Source organism: Liolophura sinensis, chromosome 1, assembly GCF_032854445.1.
Source record: "Liolophura sinensis isolate JHLJ2023 chromosome 1, CUHK_Ljap_v2, whole genome shotgun sequence".
NCBI lineage: Eukaryota > Metazoa > Mollusca > Polyplacophora > Chitonida > Chitonidae > Liolophura > Liolophura sinensis.
The window spans coordinates 42175826-42201540 of record NC_088295.1 but is presented as its reverse complement, the minus strand read 5'-3'; the positions used below and the strand labels follow the sequence as shown (position 1 = coordinate 42201540).

General features: G+C 37.2%; 4 protein-coding genes across 9 annotated transcripts; 3 read left to right on the top strand and 1 right to left on the bottom strand.

Moving 5' to 3' along the window:
* Positions 1-47: 47 nt before the first annotated feature.
* On the top strand, positions 48-7258 carry LOC135472098 (p53 and DNA damage-regulated protein 1-like). Of its 3 annotated transcripts, XM_064751465.1 has the most exons (5): positions 2760-3046; positions 3374-3477; positions 4401-4618; positions 5253-5350; positions 6406-7258. In XM_064751465.1, exons 3-5 carry the CDS (start codon positions 4470-4472, stop codon positions 6561-6563), a joined length of 405 nt encoding a protein of 134 aa, XP_064607535.1. In that variant the 5' UTR covers positions 2760-3046; positions 3374-3477; positions 4401-4469; the 3' UTR covers positions 6564-7258. The 3 variants fall into 3 exon arrangements, with proteins under 3 accessions (XP_064607531.1, XP_064607535.1, XP_064607544.1); XM_064751461.1 differs by lacking the exons at positions 2760-3046; positions 3374-3477 and adding an exon at positions 48-91; XM_064751474.1 differs by lacking the exon at positions 2760-3046 and having other exon boundaries at positions 3329-3477.
* LOC135472082 (G patch domain and ankyrin repeat-containing protein 1-like) lies at positions 104-2136 on the top strand. The gene has a single exon (XM_064751460.1). The coding sequence runs from the start codon at positions 362-364 to the stop codon at positions 1409-1411; it is 1050 nt and encodes a 349-aa protein (XP_064607530.1). The 5' UTR covers positions 104-361; the 3' UTR covers positions 1412-2136.
* Positions 7259-10424: 3166 nt separating the features above from the next.
* LOC135473204 (decapping and exoribonuclease protein-like) lies at positions 10425-18780 on the bottom strand. Of its 2 annotated transcripts, none has more exons than XM_064753050.1 (8): positions 18573-18780; positions 16963-17561; positions 16370-16593; positions 15187-15282; positions 14421-14535; positions 13837-13972; positions 12380-12474; positions 10425-10974 (listed from the first exon to the last, which is right to left on the bottom strand). In XM_064753050.1, the coding sequence occupies exons 2-8, from the start codon at positions 17388-17390 to the stop codon at positions 10854-10856; spliced, it is 1215 nt and encodes a 404-aa protein (XP_064609120.1). In that variant the 5' UTR covers positions 17391-17561; positions 18573-18780; the 3' UTR covers positions 10425-10853. The 2 variants fall into 2 exon arrangements, with proteins under 2 accessions (XP_064609120.1, XP_064609125.1); XM_064753055.1 differs by having other exon boundaries at positions 18714-18741.
* A 105-nt stretch (positions 18781-18885) lies between these two features.
* LOC135466654 (inactive serine/threonine-protein kinase 19-like) lies at positions 18886-24950 on the top strand. 3 transcript variants are annotated; one of them, XM_064744269.1, is made up of 8 exons: positions 18886-18997; positions 20140-20265; positions 20998-21149; positions 21815-21962; positions 22072-22168; positions 23142-23298; positions 23852-23940; positions 24815-24950. In XM_064744269.1, the coding sequence occupies exons 2-8, from the start codon at positions 20142-20144 to the stop codon at positions 24858-24860; spliced, it is 813 nt and encodes a 270-aa protein (XP_064600339.1). In that variant the 5' UTR covers positions 18886-18997; positions 20140-20141; the 3' UTR covers positions 24861-24950. The 3 variants fall into 3 exon arrangements, with proteins under 3 accessions (XP_064600339.1, XP_064600348.1, XP_064600357.1); XM_064744278.1 differs by having other exon boundaries at positions 18935-18963; XM_064744287.1 differs by lacking the exon at positions 18886-18997 and adding an exon at positions 19168-19290.
* The last annotated feature ends 765 nt before the right edge of the window (positions 24951-25715 follow it).

Here is a 25715-nt window from a genome sequence, read left to right as displayed (position 1 = left end):
CATTTATATTTTAAAATTGAAACAAATATCTTTGTAACCGGAAATGTGTACCATTCGTTGAGACTGAAACCGGGACAAACGGCAATATGAGGTAAAACTTACTTTGATAGTAACAGTATGTTTATCCTTTTATCATGATGTCAAGTGAGCTATATTTCTAACTGAAAGACGCTATCTTTTATTCAGCTGATTACGATCATCAACAACGATTTCCGCGTCGAAAATTGACGTTTAGATGTCATTGTTGTTGTTGCAATGACTAAGTTCGCAGTGTGCGTCACTAGGAACTCACAAGAAAACGAAGAGACTTCGTTTTATTATCAACTCATGTAAGGAGCTTGGCAGCTTGTAAACCACCATAATGCATACCAGAAACGTAGTCAACTTCGTTAGACCTGTCGATCTACAAGACTTGAAATGTACCAACTTGTCAAAGGAAGATTCTGAACAGCATTCTGTAGAAATTGGTAACATTGACACTGACGAAGGAGACAAGATCAGGGAGTTTTATGAGAGCCTTGTTTCATCAACAAGTAAAACCCCACGGAGCCCTGAAGGTTTGGATTCAAACGGTGAAGCATTTAAACAGCAGAACCTTGAACTGAAGCCGAGTTTCTCTGCTGAAAATCGTCTCAGTAACGAACTACTGAAGTGTTCCCAAAATGGTGATTTGAACAATACTCAGCTTTGTATCGAGAGAGGTGCTAATATCAACTTTCAAGATGCCTTTGGATGGACTGCACTCATGAGCGCTTCTTGCGGAGGTCATCATGAAGTTGTTTGTTACCTTTTAGACAAGGGGGCAAATTCATTAGTCTGTGATAAAGTTGGAAAATGTGCAAAAATGTTAGCGCAGGAAAAGAGGCATTGGAAGGTTGTTAGCATTTTAGAAAGACACAACAGACCCAGTAGTGTCACGGAGTCAGACCATGTGGTGCCTTGTGGAACAAAACAATGTAGTGAACACAAGAGATTTTATTGCAGTGTTTGTAAATGTGAATTTAAGGACACTACAGAGGCAAGACATGCTACATCAACAGTGCACTTGTTTAACTTGAAGTTGGAAGCTAAAACCACAACATACTTCATTCCAGAATCTAACCGTGGTTTCCAGATGATGGTGAAAAGTGGATGGAATGTTGACAAAGGATTAGGCTCGGAGGGACAGGGAAGAAAGTTCCCAGTGAGGACAGTTATGAAACGAGATCGACTTGGGCTAGGCTCAACCAAAGAAGAAAAGGCTAAATCTCGAGTGACCCATTTTTCAGCAAATGATCAATCTGCTGTGAAGAAACCAAAAGTTGAAAGAAAGATGAGAAATGCAACACTGTCAAAGAAAAAGAGGAAAAAGAAGGAATGCAAAGAGAAGGAATGGGAAAGGAAACTTAGAATTTATATGAACAGTGAATAAGGCTGTGTTTTAAGTTTCCAAACCAAACCTATTATGTTTCATTGTGTTATTTTGTGATGTGATACCCAAAGTCTCATAATGTTGCTTTATTGGTATTATTTTATATGTAAAAATAGGGTCAGGGACAACTACACAGCATTCATTTCTCTTCATGAAGACTAATAATTAAGTAAAGAATTTTTTTCAATTTTGGGAAAAATGTAAGATGTATATCTTACGAATGTATGTTCAAAGTAATGACCTACATGTTATATTTGTTACTCCTTAATACTTTTCATTTGGAGCTTTGGCAAAAGTTCAGAATAACTTAAGTATTAAATAATTGTCAGTATGAAAGATAATATTGTGCTTGTTAAGTGTAATATTCATGTATATACTATGTCATCAAAGCTTGAAATTACATGTAGTTGAAGTGGTGTTGTGGTAACAAATTCAGTTGATACATGTACAAGTTCTGCTGTAACATTAGTAAGTGGCATATCTTACAAGTTCTGTGAGGCCCTCTCTCACTCAGATGGTTTAATTGCTAGCTTGATGCAATCAGATCCTTGACCAATGGGGTTACATGTTCAAATCCAGCTCTTGCTGCTTCACCTCCTTTTTTTCAAGTCCGGAGGTTTGCCAGGTACCTGGTGAAGGGCACTCAGGTTTCCTTTATGGATCTGTTATAAACCTGTCCACTAAAATATAATATATGTGGAAAATTCTTGATTACAAAATTAAGGACCAATGAAATAAATAAAAATAAATAAATAAATAAATAAAAAGAGTAAAGGAATTTTGACATGAAGTTCACATAGATTTCTGTTCGCGTGTTTTAGCCATCGGTAGTTGGTTTGGTGAAAATTGCTTCTTAATAATTTTTTTAGTGACCTCAGTTGTTCGTATGATGTGATAAGATGTCTTGGTTTGTAGTGAAATATAATATAAATATTGAAGTTAATAATTCTAGCTGTTATTGTTTTGTTTGTTTTCATTGGTATTTTGAATATTTCATTATTTAGCTCCAAGTCTAGTAATTTTGTTTGAAGAAGCTGGGAGATACTTTTCCTTGGGATGCTTGGAATGAAATTAGTTAAAGACTTTGTGTTTGTGGTGTTGCTAATACTGGTGTAACTTTTTCATGTGGTGATTCTTTAAGCTAGTTTTTAGCAGGATGAAAGAACTTCAAAAATAACATTTGAATGTATTTTAAGGTATTTGTCTTAGCTTCTAATACACAGGTGTCTCTTTGAAGATGGAGAGCCTGTCGAGACACATACATTGTAGACCGTATCGGTGGCCTATTGGTTTGAGTGTTTGCCTCCATGTTGGGATAATGGTGTTTGTCGTTCTCTCTTGGCACACAGCTCTCAGAGGTTAGAGCATGATGCTTCAGTGGCAGCAGCACTTTGGCAGCTTGGACTCACCCTGCATCAAGGAGACACAGAATATATACACACTCCTGATGACTCCTGGTTGTCTTATGACTAAAAAATGGTTTTAAAGTATAACATAAAACCTCAGGCATAAATATATACTTACTTAAATAATATTCATAAATATTTCTACATGTATTCTCTATATTGTCAGCTGATTACAAACAACTGATGTCAAAAGACTTGAAAGACTGTGGTGTCAAGTACATTTTGTCAGGTACATGTACATAGTGCTGTTTTTAAGTGCTCTCTTTTTTCTTTACCGTGTACCATATACCATAAAGCTGACCTTTAATAAGTAAGGTATTAAAGTTACAAAACTATTGTACAGTATGTATGGATACTCAACACTGAGAGAACAGTACAAGGACTGGTTGACTGTGTCAGTTCAGTTAGTGTAAATTGGTTATCCTCACTGTCTGACGGACGGTTTATCATGTATGGATATGCATGTAGCAGTCTCTAGAGTTTGGAGAAAATTTTATTAATTTTTGTTCCTATTATCAAAAAAACATGCTCAAATAAACTTGATTTTAACTTCTAGTGAACGGTGTAATGATGTCAATATCTGAAGTCTTGGGTGCAGTTAGTGACCAGGTGGTAAGGTGCTGCTATCATTCCTGAGGTGTCTTGGGCCACTTCTCTGAGGTATGCTGCATGTTAAAACAATCATCATTAAACTGCTGAATTGGCAACACTGTTGTAAGGAGGTGTGGCAAAAATGATCTTTGGATAGCAATTCTCCACAACAAAGTAGTTTACTAAAGATAAGGCTTAAGTAAAATTTGTTGTTACAGAGCTTATGTCTACAGAAAGAAAGCCACTGATACTTATTACAGGTTTGTTTCCTTAGGCAAGCATAACTTGAACTGAAAACCTAAACAATGGGATATAAATTGAACTCTTGACAGTAATCCTCACTAATGGAAACCACACTGCAGTGAGTGAGTGGTTAGATTGTACATGACAGGCTCAAGCCTAAATCAGGGTATTCCTAAAATGTTAGGAAATCTTGCTACTTCACTGGCTTGGTACAACCTTTGTGGCAATCTTGCTACCTCACTGGCTTGGTACAACCTTTGTGGCAATCTTGCTACCTCACTGGCTTGGTACAACCTTTGTGGCAGTCTTGCTACTTCACTGGCTTGGTAAACCTTTGTGGCAATCTTGCTACTTCACTGACTTGGCACAGTGTTGGTGACAATCTTGCTACTTCATTGGCTTGGGAAATCTTCATGGCAATCTTGCTACAGGTAGTTGATTGCCTTGGAACAAACTGATGGCAATCATGCTACTTCCCTGGCTTGGTACAATGTTGGTAGCAACCTTGTAGCAACCTAGCTTGGTGTTACATGTAACAGTCAGGGAATCGGCCAAGCACAGGTCTGTATTTTCTGTCTTTGGGGGCATTGTGTCTTATGTTTTCAGAATGGCCTTCCAGTGAAGGGTCTCTTTAAACATATTGACAATGGACCTGGCCTTCTTCAAAGAGGTACCACTGTTTAATGACTGTAAGTTAAACCCAGACAAGTCAATACTAGTGGAGATTTTGTAACTTTTTGACATTCCAGAATCACTTGATGAGATGCACATTCAAGTCCTTTACTCGAGACTGAGGAGTGAAGGGAACATTTGGCAGGATGGAAAAAAAGATCGGCCCAGCTGAACAAGAAGACAAGATGCTGCATTACCTGACTGAAGTAGAGGGCTTAGCTGAGGACATTCTGACTGACAAAAGACAGTTGGTAGACCTGGACAAGAAAAGACAGAAGACAAGGGAGGCTATCAGGTAAGTTTGTGTAGTTGGCTGCCCCTGTGGTGCCTTAGTGGTGAAATATTCAGGCCCTTGTCGGTAGGAAACAGTGTTGGAAAAGGGAACATGTATCTCTTGTAAGCTATCAACTTCCCTGCAAAATGTGATATTTGTATGATGTCCAAAAGATGACAGTAACTAGTATTCTCTGCATTTTCTTTCCTGTCCTTGAAATCTTTGAAAGTCCTAGAATATTGATAAAAGATTTTATACTGTTAGAATCTTTGGAAAAGAGTTTATTTTAGGGTAAGCCAGTGAAAGTACATGTGGTGGATTTTCAGTATTAAATAACATATTGCACTATGTTTGAAATGGACCAATAAATAACATATCAAAATAGCAGGCCTACTTCATGGAATTGTCATTGAATTACTGAAAAACTTACAGTGTTACATGCAAGTCCTTGAAAACCATTTTCTTTCACCTCTGTGTACCCACCTCCAGTTACTCATAATTCAGTGCAACATTACTCTCTATGTCGGCTGTACACACTGATTTTGTAAGACTCTCATGTGTGGTCTGTAGCACAAGTGACTTGACGAATTATGTACATGTATAAATGTAAAGACAGTGTCACAAGTAAGGTACTGACCCATTTAGATGTTCCCAGGGCTGTGCGGAAAGACACCTCAAACAAGAACTGGGTTTGTCTGGGAAATACCTTCATAAAGTTTCCTGGGGATCAGACTAAGAAGTTATTAAATCAAGGTGAGTAGGGTTTATATTAATAACAGAAGTTTATACGTGTTGTCAAGTGCATGTCAGACAATGGATATGAACTTTCATTTCATGTGGCAAGTTTAAAGTCCGCTTACAAGTACATGTGTCACAACCCTAAAAAATAATGTTTCTCGCTGGTGGGCTGCTGTACAGTTCTCCATGTCATACATGTGAAATAATGGGGAGGCGTCAGATTTTTAATCCTGTGAGGTGGCGCTATTGTGAAGCAGAACTTCAAGCCATTGTTATGTCTACACTGATACAGTGTATCAGTTTCTATTGTAACAGCGTGCTGCCTTGTGATGTCATCATTTTGAGCTGGGAAAGGAACATTTGACGTCAATAAAATGACGTCAAGGTCCTGGTGGGCGGCATTTGACGGGTCCCCATTGCACATGTTTGTACATGTATATATGCATGTACATGTATTGCCTGCAGATGGTCGTGAGTTTCCCCGGGCTCTGCCTGGTTTCCTCCAACGATAATGCTGGCCGCCGTCATATAAATGAAATATCTTGAGTACTGTGTAAAAGACCAATAAAATAAATAAATATACATGCATTGTATGGCTAATTTGCTGATCATGGTTGAATGGGTCATCAGTGATGTCAGCCTTTTAACAATTTGGTTATGACTTTTTGGGTACATTTTTTTTTCTGACATGAAACTCATACATGTATAACACATATTGTCTAATAGGTCTCCTCCAGATGATGACTATCCTAACTAGTGAGGTCAAGGTTCAAAACCAGCTCTCACTGATTCAGCTGTGGCTGTAAGTTAGTTGATTTGTTAGATGTCTGGTTAGACGCTGTGAACAGTACGTGGTTTCCTCTAGGCTGCATCCAGTTTCGTACATTTAAGTGTTTTAACATTTAAGCTCAGTGTAATTCTGGCTTAAACATCTGTCATGTAATGCTGCCTCAACTTAATACTTCTTGTATCCCTGCTGTCAGAATGATTTTGATTTGATTGTGCACTCCACTCCAGGTGTTACACCCATGTCTATATAAACTTTTAAGGATGCATTGTTTTCATTGCAGATTTTGATGAGCTTGACAAAGAAATTACAGAGGTAAGACAACGACTGAAGCCCAAGGTTAACAAACTACGAGATCTGGAGGATAAAGACGCTGCCAAAGGATTCCAGTTAAACCCATTAAGTAGGGAGGAAATGAAAGCAATTGACAGTCTCTTGTGATGATGAACGAGCATCAGAAAGAATACCAAGTTTTGTTATAAGAAAGTTTTTGTTATAAGATTGTATGGTAAGAAGATGGAATATGTTATGGTTGTCAAAACAATTGTCAGTGAACTGGAGACTTGGTAAAGCTGCAATTCTTCATTGTTGCCATGGTTAGGTATGGACAAAGTTCTGTGAAAATGTGGATTAGCTTCTGTCAAGGCTCCACATGAACTGAAAATCCTTACATTTTGAAATGACAAAAAAGCTTGATCCATGGTTTTAGTAGCTTGTATTTTAAACCAATATTGAATACAGTTGACTGGACATTTATTCCTGCAAATGGTTGCATGTTCATACTCAGGGTTTGGATGTGGTGTCTTGTCTGAGGTCTTCAGCACTTAGGATATGTCCAAACAGAGACACCAAGTGTCCAGAATTTTGTTGACAGGGACGCTAAACCTCAAGCCCTCAACAGTGGGAAACATGTTTGTGACATTACTGGAATGATGGAAAGATTAATCAGGCAGTCTGGAATTCACTTTAAGTTTAGGAAACATTATTATTCCTTGCTCTTGTTTAATATTTAAATTCTACGGCTTGATCATCGAGGGAGGACACTACAGAAATGAAGGACTGCATCTTTATGTCCTGAGGTGGTCTTGGGTCGTCCCCTCCCCAGTTTTCTTGGGCAACTCAGAGAAGTCTATGACGAAGTTGGTAACCTCCCGTAACCGCAAATTTTGTCCTAGTGTAAAGTTAACTGCAATCATAAGATTTTCTTATGCATAGTAACACCACACAGACATCCAGTTCTGGAGGAACAGAATGGCATTAGACAAAAGAAGGCTGTTCCCTGCATACATGGTCACTTGAAATCAAGGAAGTTTTTGGACTTTCACCTTGTAGCACATTTATGTAATTAAAAGCTGCTTGAAAATGCCTAATTCAGTTGTGGTCATTTATTAATGTAATTTGTTAATTGTGGTGATGTACATGTATGGTTAATAACATCCAAAAAAATAAATAAAATAAAAATTAATAACAGTCAAAAAAGTTTCATGAAATATTCTTTTTGTGATGAAATATATTTTTCCCTGTACTGTGGTGTATCATCATAGTGTCCAAACAAAACTCAAAACAGCTTTCCAAGATCAACAGAACTCTCGGAATCAGGCAAACTTGGCAACTCAGTCATGGATGTCATTTCAGGTGTCGGTTATCATATGGGAACACAATAGCAGTGTGAAATGTGAGCATATACAATGTGCTTATTGCGCCGGTCACATATGGCAAGAGGAGTGAACCACCAAACTTGGACAAATATGATATCATATCTTGGCTAACAATTTATGGGCAACAGTTTGTCACCTTGTCTTGAAATTCCAATTTGTTTGTGCTGATTCTTGCATAAATATAGAGATTTGAAAGTTACTGGTACAGTATAACTTAATGGCCAGTCACTTGCTCATGTCATTAAAATGTTGTTCTTGTTGCAGCCAATAGGCGCAACAGCCATTTGGCCACTACTTGAAGAGGTTAGAGGGTTTAATTCTCTGCTGACCCATGTTTACCTTGGTCACTCTGGTTTCCCACACCTATAAAACTAACTTCTTTATAGGTGAAAACTATTGAATAAATGAATGAATGATTAGGGTTGAATGCCGCATCTTTTTGAGATGGAAAGTTCTTGAGTGTGGCAGTAAATATGAATCAAACACATTGTAAAACTTTAATTATATCATTTCTCATCTTTGCCATTATGACCAAATTTCCTATTACATGCTACCGGAAGTGAAATAAACTTAGATTTGGTCGCAAGGCTACCACAGAGCTTACCTGTAGGAGACACATGAATGCAAAACTTCGCCTCAATACATAAAGTAGTGAAAGCGTGAATTTGGTAATTCAGATTAATTAATATACACTTAGAGCATTGGAATATCCACCATTGTGCTGTATATGCTTGTAAAACTTCAGATCAATACACGCTGTACTTTTTGAAATACCACCGCTAACATTTTGTTTAACATTGATTTTAATACACAATACACTAAGACAAGAATTCAGTAATTTTCAGAATTTAACATGTACAACCATGGAACATCCTCCTGGTGTTGCGCTCTACATGTATGCAAACCCCGATCTCAATATCGACAGTACCTTTTAAGATACCACCCCCCCCCCCCCACATTTTGTTTAACACTGCTTTCCCCGTTATTCGACCCCAACGCTCTGGGTACAACATAAGCTAAAGTTTAAACGAGCTAAAAATGTGAACTCTGAAAGCAATGTTCATTATAAACGTATCATATTTTTAGTTCTTCAACAAGGACAATAATGTGAAGTTATCAAACCTACCAATTTTCTGACAAAACATTTAGAAAACCCAATAAAACCTGCCTTAATATAGAAAATGGTTAGAATACTACATATAGTATCACGTTCAGCAAGATAAGTGGTATAGAACTTCAACCACAAAATGCGTATGACTATGAAGAACAATTAATGGGTGCTACTCAGAAAATCAATCAATTCAAATGGATATATGTATGGGTAGGAAGCAAGGTCTTGAGTGAGTGAGTGAGTGCTTGGGGTTTAACGTCGTTCTCAACAATTTTTCAGTCATATGACGACGAAGGAATCTTTAGGGTGCATGTACGTGTAATGTGCCTCCTTGTTGCAGGACGGATTTCCACCGCTCTTTTATTTAGTGCTGCCTCACTGAGACGACTTACCGAAGGCAAGCAAGCCGCCCCGCCCGAGCCATTATACTGATACGGGTCAACCAGTCGTTGCACTATCCCCTTCATGCTGAACGCCAAGCGAGGAAGTTACAACTTCCTCTTTTAAAGTCTTAGGTGTGACTCGATCAAGGATTGATCCTGGATCTACCAGTCCCGAAGCGGACGCTCTACCAACTGTGCTATCCGGGCCGGTCAGCAAGGTCTTGAAGCTACAGCATGTTTGAGTGTGGATTAACAATAACATCTACACATACATGTGTCTTGCAGTAATACTAAAAATTAATTTAGTAAAGAAAGACCACAGTACAAAACTGATTTACAGCAAATGACCTATAATTCTACCCCCAAAAGTGCATTTTCACCAGTAAGTAGAAGTCATAAATTATTATTTCTTAAGTGCTGAAACGTACATTTTGGTGTAATATAGCACCCTGGCTTCCAAACAGACTTCAAAGCACGTTTCTAAGATCAAAAGAACGGTCAGAAGCAGACAAAATGAACAACTTAGTCATGGACGAAATTTTATGTTATTTCATGATGTACATTACTTTTGTAACGCCAGTATTTGAATAAAAAAAAACAAAAAGATTTTTGGGATCACTGTTAGAAACAAGTATGGCAAAATGTGCAGATACACTATAAACCAACTGCTTCATAAAAAAGGGCTTGGAAACACCAGAAACTCAGGACACAAAATAGGAGAAACAAAATGGCCCACCTTCTGAAATGGTAGATCACCATAATAATGCTATAAAATGGATTGCCCAGATTGTCTGAACTGATATTAAGATTGTTTAGACTTAATTTGATTCACCAAGGACAGACTTAGAGGGCCGTTTTTATATTAACCCTATGCAACATCCTCAGCCTATCAACACACTGATCATTTCTAGCTCATTTAAATCTGCTTAATATCTGCATAATGCCTTTTGAAATACTTGACAATTTTGCTCTTAAAATGCTCATTACTTGAATTATTTACCCAATCACGATGTGAAGATTTTATCTGATCTTATACAGTCAGTTTGTGTAATGGGTGATTGTTCTCTCAAAAGACAACAAGCCCTGGAGGTGGCATGTTCAAACCAAGCTCCCATCATGACTGGCTTTTCACCAAGTGTGTCCAGTGACTTTACAGTTGCGGTGATTTTATTTAGCTCTGCTTGGTATAGTTCATAGACCTGACTCCTACTGCTGCCATATTAATCATATTTCAGTAAAAAAAAATCTTAACTGCATACGCTCTGCAACACTCCCTTTACACACTGTAACCATTCCTAACCTGCATTTAATCTAATGTTCACAAAGGATGACTTATTAAACACTTCACATTGCAAGTGTGAATGGAGAGGTAATGGGACTGTACAGAAATGCAGCATTTATTTACTATGAAGGATTATGATCCAAATTGTGACTGAGATTTAACCATAGCTTACAGGAGTGAACAAATCTTTCAACAGCTATAATCAGTACATATCATCTAACATGTGTAATGTGTCTTCAGACTGGTGGGTTAGCTCCTCTGGTATATAACAGTAAAGTTTGCAGACCTCCAGTCAAATCAGGTCTGGGGGAAAAGCTTATCGATGTACCAGTGGGGTAAGAAGGAATACTCCGAGTCTGTGCCCATGTCCTCACACGTGATGTCCTCCCCCGGGCTCCAGGAGAACAGGTGCACCACTCTGCAAACAAACATGTCTGTCATGGGTGAATTTAGTTAACATACATACATTGTACTTCTGGCTCTGTTACATTGGTTAATAATGGCAATATAGGTTTAAACAAAAGTAGTGTTAGACAAAGTATACTTATTCTATAAGTGAAATAACCTTGATTATTGAATAAAGCTATCAAATATATATTTCTATGTAACTGACAAATATTTCCATGCATAACACACATTTTTTCGCATGGATGGAGGTCTAATAATCCCTACAAACTTCTTGTAGCACCAGCATCTCTTTATCTAATGACAGCAAAGAACTCCTGAAGTTTCCCTATTGAGAGTATAATTTAACCAACACTTGTGTCCTCAGCTACCCGAATTCTTTTAACTTTTGAGACACCTGGTCTTCTTTTTTTTAGCCAATATACATGTAATTGTAGCAGGAATATTTAGTTTCTTACTTTACACAACGCTAGTCCTTCTAATGAGCAACATATGCATATTTTTACTTTTCCGAAAAACTGAGACGTAAATGTATTTCTTTGCTTTCAGCACTCCTATCTGTCATGAAAACTAGAAGAATTAGGGTACTGACAGACATGTAAAGTGTAATGTTAGGTTGGGATGGCATGGTGGAATGTACTTTTATATTGCTGTCATAAACCACAAATGTACCTACATGCATGCATGGTTACCTGAACTTTCCTGGAACTCAAATAACGCTGTGACACATGTATTAACTCCTGAATTTGCATCCATGTACTGGTAATCCATATTAGACCTTTTGTAAATGTTGCCGCAGCCATGTTTTCCTTCAGCAACCCTGTTAGTCATGTGACTAGACTCGTAAAATATTTTAGCAATCCTTTGACATTTTGCTGCATTGTAATGTTCTTGTTTATTGTAATTTTGGTTGTTGTTTGAGCATATTTCATGCAGATAAAGTTAGGTACTACTTGTACAACTTCGCATATGAACACTATTTTTAGCAAGTTGCGCAGTCCTTTGGATAGTGGGAACATTCAAATAGGTCATCAAGTGCTTTCTATCAAAGCAGGTTTATTACATGTGTAGAATAGCACTGAAATACCATTTTGACTGTCAACTAACCATAGTTACTGTTTTAATCTTGTATTAATTAATGAAGTGTCATTAGATGCTCCGAGCATTCAATATCACTACGCTGTTCTGTGGTTATGGACTGATGTACTATTGAGTAGAAATGTGAAGCTAATCAAAAGATGCAACCCTATGTTTCCAGAGTACTTGGATCCTAGTAAAAAAGGTCCTTTTTGCACCGCAAATGAATAACTGTTGTATGAAAAATTTCATGATCTTAGTTCAATAATAAATAGCCTATGATAACTTTTAAATGTTTTATTATCCCACGCATTTAACCAGACTGTCAAATCCAACTTTACCTGGGGTCATCTACTTTGACAGACTCTTTGACAAAATGAAAAAACTTGTCCAGGAAATTAAAACATGTTGCAGCATCCCAGGGATCATTGATATCCTGAAATGTAAAACAGAAGTTAGTAACAGAAAGGCAGAAGAGAAAATGTTCCCATACACTTCTTCAAATTTGATAAACTGCATTTGTACTGAAATAATGTTTCCTTTACAATTCATGATAAATTGCTGAAAGTCAGAAGTACATAGACATTAAAACCTAAAACTTCATAATTAACAGATAAGATATTAACCCCACTCAGCACTGGCAGGTTTGACCAAGGAAACAGGATTGGTTGGCCGGGTGTCAGTATAATGTGACGGTGACCTGTTAGGGTTTCCTGTGGCGGCAGCACTTTAGCAGCATGGACTCACCCAGCTACAAGAAGACACATTATATGTACACATACCTAATGATTCCTCCTAGTCATATGACTGAAAATTTGTTTAATATGTGCGATGTAAAACCATAAGCATATATATACATATATGTTCATGATTAATTCCATTGCTAATACACGTTTACAATTTTATTTAATTTTTAAGCTTTTTAGTACTTACATGTACCTCACTGGAGGCTGAAAAATATACCCCTAGTCTTTATGTCAGTTTATGCAGTGGATTGTCCCCAACAATAATGAACACTGACTACATCATGACTTGCTTTGGTTAATGCAGGAATATACAGTGTTTTGTAGGTCTGTAGTCTATGTGTCAGTTTATTTAGGTGGACTGTCCTAAACAATAAAGAATACTGACTGAATCAGGACTTACTCTGGCTACTCTGGAATATGCCATGTTCTGAAGGTTTGTAGTGTATTTGTCAGTTTACTTACTGGACTGTTCCCAACAATAAAGAATACTGACTGAATCAGGACTTACTCTGGCTACTCTGGAATATGCCATGTTCTGAAGGTTTGTAGTGTATTTGTCAGTTTACTTACTGAACTGTTCCCAACAATAAAGAATACTGACTGAATCAGGACTTACTCTGGCTACTCTGAAATATGCCATGTTCTGAAGGTTTGTAGTGTATTTGTCAGTTTACTCACTGGACTGTTCCCAACAATAAAGAATACTGACTGAATCAGGACTTACTTCGGCTATTCTGGAACATCCAGTGTTTTGTAGGTCTGTAGTTTAGTGTCAAGTTTACTTTGGTGGACTGTCCTAAACAATAATGAACAGTGACTACATCACAACTTACTTTGGCTAATGCTGGAATATACAGTGTTTTGTAGGTCTGTAGTTTAGTGTCAAGTTTACTTTGGTGGACTGTCCTAAACAATAATGAACACTGACTACATCAGGACTTACTTGGCTAATGCTGGAATAAACAGTGTTCTTTGGGTCTGTAGTCTATTTGTCAGTTTACTTTGGTGGACTGTTCCCAACAATAAGGAATATTAACTAAATCAGGACTTACTTTGGCTACTGCTGGAATATCCAGTGTTTTGTAGGTTTGTAGCCTATGTACCACACCACTGTCATCTCTGAAGCCGCATATGACAGTAGGAACACCAGGCAGAAAACTCTGGGCCCACCACTTTATAAGCTTAAAACTGAGGGCAGAAAACCAGTCTGTTAAATCAACTTTCTCACATTTATTGGATAATCAGGGTACATGTATTTGGCTTCTCATATTATTTTTCCCCTGTATATGTATATAAGCCACATTTTCATACTTGTGTTCCTTTTAGGCGGATTAGCCTGCAGTTTACTTAAAACACTTCCGCAAACCAAGTAATTGTGATGCCATCTGCATAACCATATTAACCATATACCAGGAATTAGAGTATTTTAATTTCATTCAATTTTTTTGTATTATGTCAGACAAATTATTCTTTTAACACTGTGATAACTGGACATATCTGGACGAAAAAAAGGTCTAGCAAGAAAAGAAATAAATAAACCTATAACTCATGGGGGCATAATTTTTAAATACTTCCACTGAACACCAAAAAGGGATCTAAATCAAACAGGTTGAACACCATTCCTACTGATGCATACCGTTTAAAGTTTTCATCCTGCCGTCTGTTATCTATCTCTCGACTAGTCTTTAACTCCACATATTTGCATGGCTCTGTTGATTTGGGATCAAGACCGTCCACTTCACCGGCAAACACTGAAAGGGGAGATAACCAAGAGAGATACAGGCAACAACAAAATTTTATTTCTGATTTCAGTCATTACATGTACTTCACTGTAAACCAAGAAAACAGTTCTTTATGGTTCAACAGCATACTCATCATTTTATAGAATTGGACACATATATTTTATGAATCAGTTATTTTTTTGATTTCTGCAACAAGTTCTACCTTCTGCGGGGAATAAATGGTAAATACATCTTGCCCTAGATGGTCCCAGTCAAGATACATTTACATCACAAAATTTCAGAAAATCAATTGATTGATTTATTAGTATTTAATGCCGTAAAATAATATTCCACAAGTACATGTATGACAAAAGTCAGTTTCAAGGTCAGAGGGGATCAGAGTGGCCAATATAAACCACTGCCCTTTTCTACATTGTAAGTGCATCTGCACACACATGTATAAAGCTGTCCCACAGAGTTGTCTGAGCCAAGTAAAATACGCAGGCAATACCTTGCGCACCTGAGGGACACCTTGGTAGAAAAAATTATGCAAATTAAGCATAAAGGCAATAACTTTAGATCTCTCAAGTGGGCTGATCTATGCCCTCAAACTCTTTAATGTACTGTAAAAAAAATGACAACATTACAATTAGGGGAAAATGACTGAGATTAAATTCTTACCCATTGAGTGGGATGTGAGTCGACTCCTGACCACGGTGCAGTATGCCTCACAGTTGTTCACAGGACCTGTTGTGTCCGGCAGTTTCTTTGGGGAGTCTGTAAACAGAAAGATGACGGCGCAAAACAACAGTCAAATAAATAAATAAACGAACAAAAAGATGTCATGAGGCTATGATCATTAAAACATGTACAAACTAGTCTCCTAAAGGACCACAAATTTCATCCATGACTAACTTGCTGATTTTTCCTGATTCTGAGAGTTGCTTGGAACACAGGATGATAATCTACTGGAAAATTAATTGTGTCAGACCCAAAAATAATATTTTGTGACATCTATTTGACTATAAAAACACACTTTTGTGGGCGAAATTTTATGTCATTTAGTGTATATAACCACTTGTTCAAACATTTCATTTTTTTCCAAGTCTGTGGATAAAGTCACCGGGTACAGCAAACATCAGATATCATGGCAATTGCATGTCATCAAGAACCAGAAATTTAACTCATACATGTACAGTCATGACTGTGACATTTATGTAAAATTCACAAACATTTTAAGGATGCGAAAATGGAATACAGGGAAGGCAATAATTCATTAACAAGAACCATTTGCCAAATCAACTCTATCAGATCTATCTACCTTGCCCCTGACTGAACAATAATTCGTCCAGCATGGGTCCTCACTGGCTGAAATGCATCTCGCTGTCCTTGACCAAAGAGGTCGCATGTTCATGCTCAGCTGACAGGTTCCTAGCAAACGGTGGTGTCCTATAAGTGGATTTATTTATCTAGTTGGATTTTTATAACATATTTTAGTATATTTCACTTCTGCCACAGGAAACCAGGGAGAAACCCATGACCATCTGCAGGCTGTTGACAGGCCAGCATCAGCACAATCTGAACACACAGGGATCATAATGGTGAGAGGTTCCATGGTCATTGTGCTGCCCTCGCATGCAAACCTTTAGGCCATGAAGGCCAGCTCATATAAAGTGCATCATCTTTAGTTAAATATCAGTTAAAACTTCTTTCCTAGGGGCCAGTTTCATGAAGCTCACTTAACTAAGTAAGCCCTTAACTACCAGGAAAACGTATGTTGTAGAGATATAAAGTGCACTTAGCTAAGGGCGACTTAACACTAAGTACGCTTCATGAAATCAGCCCCAGCATCATGCCCGCTCACCTGCCACAAGGTACTGTTCAAACTTCCAGCCCCAGTAGCACATCTCATCTTGACGCTGTGTTATTCGCTGTTTCTGGTGTTTCCTCTCCTCCGTGTCATATTCACACATGTAGTATGTTCCTCTGTACAGAATGATGGCAATCAACCAGCCATCTCTTCTCTCAAAAGGCGTACATAACAGCTTGGTTAGCAGGCCCCTCCAGCAAATGAAGTCTGTGTTTAAACTGTCACAACAAAATTTTAAAAAAATATACCAGCTGTTTTTAGTATATAAACTATATAATACAATAGGCTTCACAAATAGAGAAGTCAGAGAGGCAAATCATATTATTAATTATTAAAAAAACATAAGACAAGCAAATGCTGAAACAGGACAGTCTAGAGCAGTTGCCATTCACTAGTGTTTAACATGCTATTCAGAAGATTTCATTAGTAAGACGGTGGTCAGTTTTATGGGTGTGAAACCTGGGATTACGATAGACGTCTTTTAATCCCAGGTGAAACAAACAGCTATGCCCAATGTATTAATGTATCAATGTATCTCTGTTTCCAAAGCGTACAACTTAGAAATTAAATTACCGGTTACCATGTACCTCTTCAAGGTTTCATCTGAGGGTAAATTCCCTTCACTGTCTCTCAACACAAAGAGCTGTTTGTGAACCAACACCCATCTGAGCAGATCATCAATAAATTCCTTCACAGATTCGTCTTTCTTGATCAGATCTTTGTATCCTTCTCTCAGGTTAAAATTCACTGAGGCAGCATTGCTAGGAGCAATATAAAACTTTAGCTGACTTTTATCATCATAAAACTTTCGCTGAATATCCAGAGAAAAGAAGCCAATTTCTCGTGGCTGCCTATAGTATGGAAAATGGCTCCTGGATGACTGAATTTGCCTTAAAGAGAATCTTGGTTGGCAATTAGATCCATCCAATTTGTTATTCACATTTTGGTCTTTGGAATCTTTGCGCCTCACTTTATTTCCAAAGTCCTCAAAGGCTTCGTCTGATTTCCTCTTCATTATTCCTTCTATTTTTACCCAGAAATGCTGCCTGATGACATTATTTCATTTTGACCTTAAATTCTTTTCTCAAGTCAAGTTTTTTTCCATATGACAGGTCAAAGAGGATCTAAAGGTGAGAATAAATGACATCTTTCAGACCTTGGATGGTAGAACACACTCCAGTATACACTGAAAAAACAAGGCAAAAATATGCACACATCTGTAAACATATATGTGATAAAGTTATTAAAGTACCATGTGTGATTCATACATCTTTTTTCTTGTACAAAATGTTGTTTAACCTAAATACTTTACATCAGTATTTTTATTTACTTACTACTTTAATATTATTTCTTTTCTTTATCAAGTCTGGCATTATTTTAATCAATCACAACACTTTTCTATAAGTATTCATAACAGGATAGTGACTTAAGCCGATACATATAACCAGACAAGATACCTCATCCCATCACAGTCTGAGTACTGAAATCCTACAAGTGCTGAAATCCTACAATTACTGAAACTGCATTTTGCTGGCCACAGGATTCAGCTTGATCTGTTTAGTACACCATTAATTGAATATTAAAGCGCATACCACACCAATTAATGCAATGATAATTCAACCATGTGCACATAAATGTATATTGATCATGTTGATGATCTCAGTGATTCATTTTAAGTCTGAGCAATATCTGAGGTCTCCCAGATCACTAATTTAACAATGTTAAATGTACTACCTCCATGACTGGACAAGGTAAATGTCTGAACATTAAATAAGGAGCGAGATCATTTAGCTTGCTGCATTAGCAGAGCACCTGCCAATGCATTATGTAACTAAGCCGACACTATAACAAATTTAGAAGTATTTCTGGATTATTTATGACTAAAATTCTTGTACAAATGACCAAAGGTCTACCCTTTCACATCATCACAAAGATGTACTACACACTTCAAAAAACTGGCGATAACGTACTGAGCTGGACTATGGTTTTATACCATTGTTAGAAGCATGCATGCAATAGTACACACATTTTTTATTTATTTGTTATGATTGGCGTCTTACGCCGTGCCTTAAATGTTTCACTTATACGACCGTGGCCAACATCATTGAAGGAGACAAATGGGGCGGGGGGAGGGGGGGGGGTTGGCGGGGGGACCCCATGACCATCTGGGGGCCCAACCTTATTTTAAAACTCCCACCTGAAAATAATGCCGGATAGCCGGGATGAATCAGATTCATTATTTCGCGCAGATATTTGATCATTTGGCGAATTAACAAAATATTGACTTGCACTTGCACTTGTACATCAATGTGTCACACAACACTGAAAAGTAGCGTACATAGAAACGCAAACTTGAAAAGTTTGGTACAGTAGTTTCAACTTGTACGCATGCAAGTTACAACAACTCAGTACAATATTTAGTGTAAAGACTCTCTAGCTTAGGAGTTAAAAAGTGTCCTACTTGAACCGGAACTGCAATGATCAACCAATCAAACCTTATTATCGTCAAACATGGCGGGGTACAGGTTAGGTTTTACCTGGTTGCCAAGTGAAGAAAAAGACGTTATTTAAAGTTTTCTCTCGTCAAAGTGCGTGTCAGGCCTTTAGTTTATTGTATTGAAGGTAACACTTCATACCATCCCCTAAATTCAACGATTTGCATTGTCCTGTCTGCAAAGTTGTCAAAATTTGTTGAGTGTAAATGTAACTTTCCGGTAACTGATTCTGATGATGAATCTGACAAGCCATAGACGTGTATGCGAAGCCGTGCGCATACAGTTAGGAGCATGATGTCATTTGTTTAAGGTCAAGCATTCCTTCATGTATACTTTCCTATCTTGATACACAAGCCCGATCATTTCCGGAGGAAAGCAGTTTTCATCGAGTTTTGCTGACATGCAATCGCAGGCATTCTGGTATGGTAATTAGGGCAAACCTAGTTGATGCCATTAATTTGCATTAAAATTCACAAGTTTAAAAGCTGGATTACTCTGAAAAGTTACTTATTCAGTTCTATGCAGTGTATTGTTTCAAAGTAGATGTCACTCACCGTCACTGGCAAATGAAATTGGATGACATGTAAAAAAAATTACCATAATATGCTGCATATATATATATATATATATATATATATATATAGATATAGGGCCTATGAGAGATATGAGTTCTCGGGAGTTCCACGTAGGAGAGTTCATGTATATGCCGGAAGTTGGGGTTAGAACCCTGGCTCTAAATGGTTTTGCGCACGAGCGTTGAGCGAACAGAGTGTTTTCTAACCCCAACTTACGGCATATGTGCGAGCTCCCCCACTCCAGAGAACTCATCTCTCATAAACGCTACATATATATACATGTAGACCCCTATATACAGACACCTGTTCCTAGCACATCTTTCAAAGGGGACAATACCAATGGTGAAAGAAGCAGTAGTGACAATTCCAGTATACAATGAGCATAGTCCACAGATACATCTCAAATAAGAACTCCAAGAAGACCCTCTCATTTAGGAATCCTTTCTTAAAGGGATACAGAATCAATGTTGATTGTCTGACAGTGGACATAGCTGATAGGGTTTCCAGGGTTAAATCTTGCATCCTTGATCACGCCTGAATAAATCTACCATACCTGATATTCAGCATAGGCAAGGCAAAGCCTTGACTTACCTATCTCTCATGTCACCCAGTCAGATTCGATTCTGTATCCCTTTATCGTAAAATTTAGTTCTGGAAAGTGCAGCATAGTGGCAGTTTATTTTTATGTTTTCAGACATGAGTCGGAAGAGATCACATATACCTGAAATCTACAAACAGAGGAAAAGAATATTCTTGGGACCAGCAAAAGTCGATAGCGGTGCCACAAATGGGTTTCCCAAAGATGAGAAAGATGTGGAGTGTTAGTACTCAAGTTGAACTTAGTATACTAATATCATTCACCAAATATATTTACATATAATAATGCCCAGAATATTCACTGTCTTCAAGGTATGTTCCTTTTTTGTTATGCTTGAACAAATTTCAGTTGGTTAGTGATATGACTTCATAGACCTGCATGGGTCAACAATATGGCTGGAGCCCATTGAAAGTTTCGAATGTTGAAGTGTACATCTATGTTTCTGAAGACATGATTCTGTATCCAATCAAAACTATAAAAGTGTAGTCAGACTTTAACATGCACTTGTATGGCACATTACATTATGATGTTATTTTGGCAAATGGGTTGTGGTTTTTTTCTTCCAACACTCCAGTTTCCTGTACTTTTAAGAGAACAGCTGTGGAATTGTGATGGGGAACCGGTATATAATTCAATTTCCAATCAAATAAATTAATAAAATGTAGGCATAATAGCAAACTGTTTCCTTTATGAATGACATTTAGATCAGTCAACTGTCATTTTAAAAGTGCAAACATATGTGTCATGAATTAAGAATGTGTCTTAATATAGGAGCTTACATGTACACTTATTTTCTGGAATAATTGTACAAAATCATAAATAATAAGTGCATTTAATTTGGTCTTTGCTGCTGTTATTTATCACTACAGGGATAACTTAGAGTTAACAACAAGAATTTTATTTTCAGTGAACCTGTGATGCAATCTTGACCTGGAGATTGCTTTTATTTTGCAGCTGATGAAATACTGTCAGACACAAAGGCTACTTTGTTCTTCCTAAGAGGTCTTTTCCCAGTAGAGAAGTTTCATCACACATTACCTGCAATGATTCTCAAACACCAGGTGTACAGTATTGTGAAGAACAGAACAGTAGCAGACAAACAGCTGGTAATTGTTTATGTTAAGATGTACACCAATATACAGTGTAGCAGCCACAAGTAGTTTAGTATGTACTAACTACTATTTGTGACCTGTTATTTCATCCAAGATTAATTCACTAATTTTCCCTGATTTTGAGAGCACCATTGATCTTAGAAAGTTTGAGGTTTTGTTGGGAAAGTAGGAAAGTTTGAGGTTTGTTTGGAAAGTAGGGTTATTGTCCTAATAGAAAAATGTAAATGTCATCACAGGAAAACAAAATTATTTAAAGGCACACTTGGCTAATTTTCAGGGCTAAATCTGAAGTTCTCTTTAAAATATCTTTTTGTAGATGGCATGCTAATTTTTCAGTCTGCATTGGATCAAGATATTGTGTGATTAGATGTTACATTGTCCTGGATTGAAACTGTTGATAATAACAGGTGCTGTCTTTAGACTCATAAATACAGGTACTTTGCAGTTTTAAAAATATGTAGTAGGTGCACATACATAACATAATAATGTATGTGTACATATCTGTCTATCACACATGGGAAAGTTTGTCAGTAACTTGCCAGAGGTCAGTGTTTTTTTCAGGGCACTCAAGTTCCATACACCTGTAAAGCTACCTGCCAGGGAAAATATTTGTTTTGAATAGATATCTGTAGCATGTAACCTGTGTAATTCTTTGACAGAATGACCTGAGGACAGCTGGGGAGATCAAATTGTTCAAGCTTCCCATGGGTACAGGGGAAGAGGAGTACTGTGTGTTATTTACAGAGGATTACAAATCTCATATACTCAGAACCTCCAGAAGTATGGCTGTCAGTAAAACTGTGATAGGTGAGAGCTTCTATTCGCTGACTCCTATAATCCCGTTTGCTTTTCGATTTACAACAATTCATTATGTCATAAGAAATAGCCATGTGAGGTACGATGGTTCATGTTTCAGATAAGTTCATCAAAAAAGTGGTCTCCCAGCACAGTGATGTCAGCATCAGCAAAGAGACGTTGCTTGACGAGTTCCGCTTCAAAGACGAAGAGATCACGTAATATTCTGACTTTATCATTGTTATCACACTGAATTCTTTTACATGAATTTAAATTAAATTAAACAGTTCACATTTTTAACATACATGCAGGCATACAGTCACTTGTATGTTGTGATTCACTCAGGCCATCCTATGTTTCTCAGGCTGGTCTAGTTCAGAATTCATTATTTTGTGGAATTATTTTATGACTTCTCTGTGACCCATTCACAAAAAAGTTGTTTGTAGAATCTCATTTAGGTGCATACCTCTTCCTTAAGGCACCTTTCATTATTTTGTTATTGTCTGTGACCCATTCAGTTGTTTATAGTTTCTCTGTTAGATACAAATTTACGAACCTCTGTCCTCTACATCTCTCACCTAATATAAGTCTGCTTTAGGATGTGCTTAGTTGTGGATTAGTGCTCTGCATGGTGGTTTTCTGTGCTGACAGTTATTCAGTCCTGTTCTGTTCAGTGATCTTTCTATGGCAATTTAATTTATTCATGTGCAGTCTTGTTCATTTTCAGACTTGCTTTTTAAACATTGTCTTGTCAAATTGATGGCTGAAATACTACAAGGGTTATGTGAGGCCATAATCATTTGTTCAGTTGGAATGTCTCTGATAATTAGTGGGATGTGTGTTGCTAATTTTGGATTTTCTGTTGTTCATTCCTGAGCTATTTACTGTTTATTCCTTGCCAGCTTGTTTCCCATTAATTTGCTTCCTGTTGTTCATCAGTGTGTTTTCTGTTGTCGCTTTTCCTTGACTGTTGCCCTCTCATTGGCCCTCATTAGCCACTTGTTTACCTGTGCTCTGATTTTCAATTTAAAGAATACAAATATTTCTCTGTAAAAAGAGATCTAACTTCTTAATTTGTAAATAATAATCGAAGCCCTCTGTATACATTGCTATACTACCATCTGGTGTAAACAGAAACAGATGCTATCATCAGTGAATGTATCAATCAGCTAGTGGACATTTGTGTTGTAGGCAGATGGTTAAGGCTAATTTACTGACATTCAGAGAGGTGGGCAGTTGGTGGCTGTCCATTCCTAATACTGGCGTCTTTATGAAGAGTTTCATCAGGGGGAGAAAATCTGTGCTGACAATGATCCGCAAATCAAAATACAGGGCGATTCTCAAACAGGTGTGTATAACTATAATGTTCCTGCAACTGTCACATGAGTTGTCCCTTGACCAAAAGGGACAAGAGCCAGTATGACGTGTATTCTTATGTCTGTGTGCCTGTGAATGACTCTGAATCACTGCCTCTGATCAATACAGTCGCGGTGAGTTTAAGTCACCTCTCCAGCTGTATGTGCTAATGGTTGTGGGTTTCCACCAGACTCTGCCTTTTTTCCTCCCATCATAATGCTGCCTGCCTTTGTTTAAGTGGAATATTCTTGAGAACTGCGTAAAACACCAACCAAATAAATAAACAAATCTCAGTCATTGGGGCTTCAGCCAAAATTGTACATCTCCATTCAGTGGAATGACTACATGTTTTGTCTTTCCCCAGGTCCTAGCAGTCACGGTCTGTGTACATGATGTTTTACATACCATTGCTGCAGTTGAGCGGATGATTTTGGAAGTTAAATGCTTCATGAACACATAAATCTCAAAGAAGTCAGTAATTGATTGGTTTTCAGGTCTGTCAATCACAGCACTGTTACATACATAGATTTCTGGTTTATTTGTAGGAGCTGGAACAAAGGAAATGGCCAAAGTTAGCAAAGTTGGGCTTGATGTTCCATATCCATGATATCATTGGAAGTGAACTTGTAGAATGGTAAGCCAGGTTACACAGTACTCTGTTCACAGTACTCTGCTATACTTAGCCAGGATGATTCTCAATATTTTTGAGAAGCCCTTTTCTGAGGAGAGAAAACAACGAAAAATTTTTATTTTATAGGGACCATACCACAGATTTGGCCAAAATATGCAAATCCAATCAGATTTTTTGCCATTGCTGTATTTCACAAAAAATGCTCTTTCATGAGCATATATACACCTAAAACAATGCTTTTATGCCAACACCTAAGGTTTTCTGAGAAGAAATTAACTGAATGAAAAAAACTCATGTGGGCCTATATGGTTGATGATTCAGTCAGAATCAAAGCAAAATGTGTCATCTATAAAATACCAAACTTTAGGTGAAATGCTGTATTTTAGGCCATCTGGAATAATTACCTTTTACAAAATATCTGCTTCATCTGCTGCATGTGATACAGTTTAAAGTTATTAACAAAGTTCATAAAATTTGTGTGTCGCTTTATAACTTGTTTAAAATTTAGTATCATTTTACCATTATGAATACATGTAGTACAGGTAGTATGTCTCTGATATTTTGTGAAAGGCAGTAATTTCAGCTATTCTTGACAAATCTTGAAAATTTGATTTTATTAGTGAATCTGGATTTTTTATCCCAAAATCTCTGGTATAGCCTCTGTATGTTTTCACTGTATCCCAGACTGGAATTGTGTTTAGAACTCAGCACTCTAAGTCACATGTCTTGTAAAACTCAACATATTTTCATGATTATAAGAACCAGAATATTGCATAATTGTTTTAATACAATCTGTTTTCTGATTTCTTACAATTGGGTTTCTTCTAATTCTACAATGGTAGGCCTGTGCATCATGTTTTTATTTCCTTGTTTACAGTGTACAGACTACTTCAGGCGAACTGCTGAGACTGAAGGACAATTGATTCAACATGATGTCCCTTGGTTTACCCCTCTCCAAAAGCTGCTAGTTAAATTGTGATGTTTCCAGTGCCTATCTTGGGTGTGATGGCAATAGTTAAACAAGCCATCAGGCCTCAGTCAATCTTACCCTGCATTATCTTGTTAGGTTACAGCACTTTGTATCTTTCATGTTTACATTATGGTAGTAATAGTTGCAGTATTATACCCCCATTGAATTGATGCAATATCACTTGTAAAGGATCTAAACTAGACAATACCATATATACTGATGTGTCTTTTCTAGTCATTCTAATCCTGACACTCTCACAACTAAAAAATGTACCGAAATATTGTATCATCAATACACTATAACATAAAAAAGGTTGCTTTACATACGCCAAAAAATTGGAAGGGTTACAGTATTATGAGATAAAAAGGATACTGTTTAATACTTCTATATTATATGATAAATATTTATTTCCATATCTCTCAGATTTGGTTGTCGGAGTTGCAGATGTATATATCATCTGAACAAGTTTTCAGCTTTGACACATGATCATTGTGAAGAAAATGTGTCCATTTTTAGTTGATAGAGTCCTCTTAGTTTATTATATTTATGTCTTGTTAAAGATTCATTCTTTTGATCTTTCGTTTGTTCTTTTTTTTTTTAATTATTTTATGCCTTTAATGAAAGTTTTCATACACATTTTCATAGAATGAAAACATAGGGTTTCCATGCATTAAGAAAGCCTAGATTTTATTCGTGGTTATTCATGAATTGTCATGGAATGGATGTTCTTAATTGACTATTTTAAACAGGCCGTTTTTTCTGTCTTTCATTCTGAGATTCTTAGAAGGTTCTTCAGTTCAAAGTATCC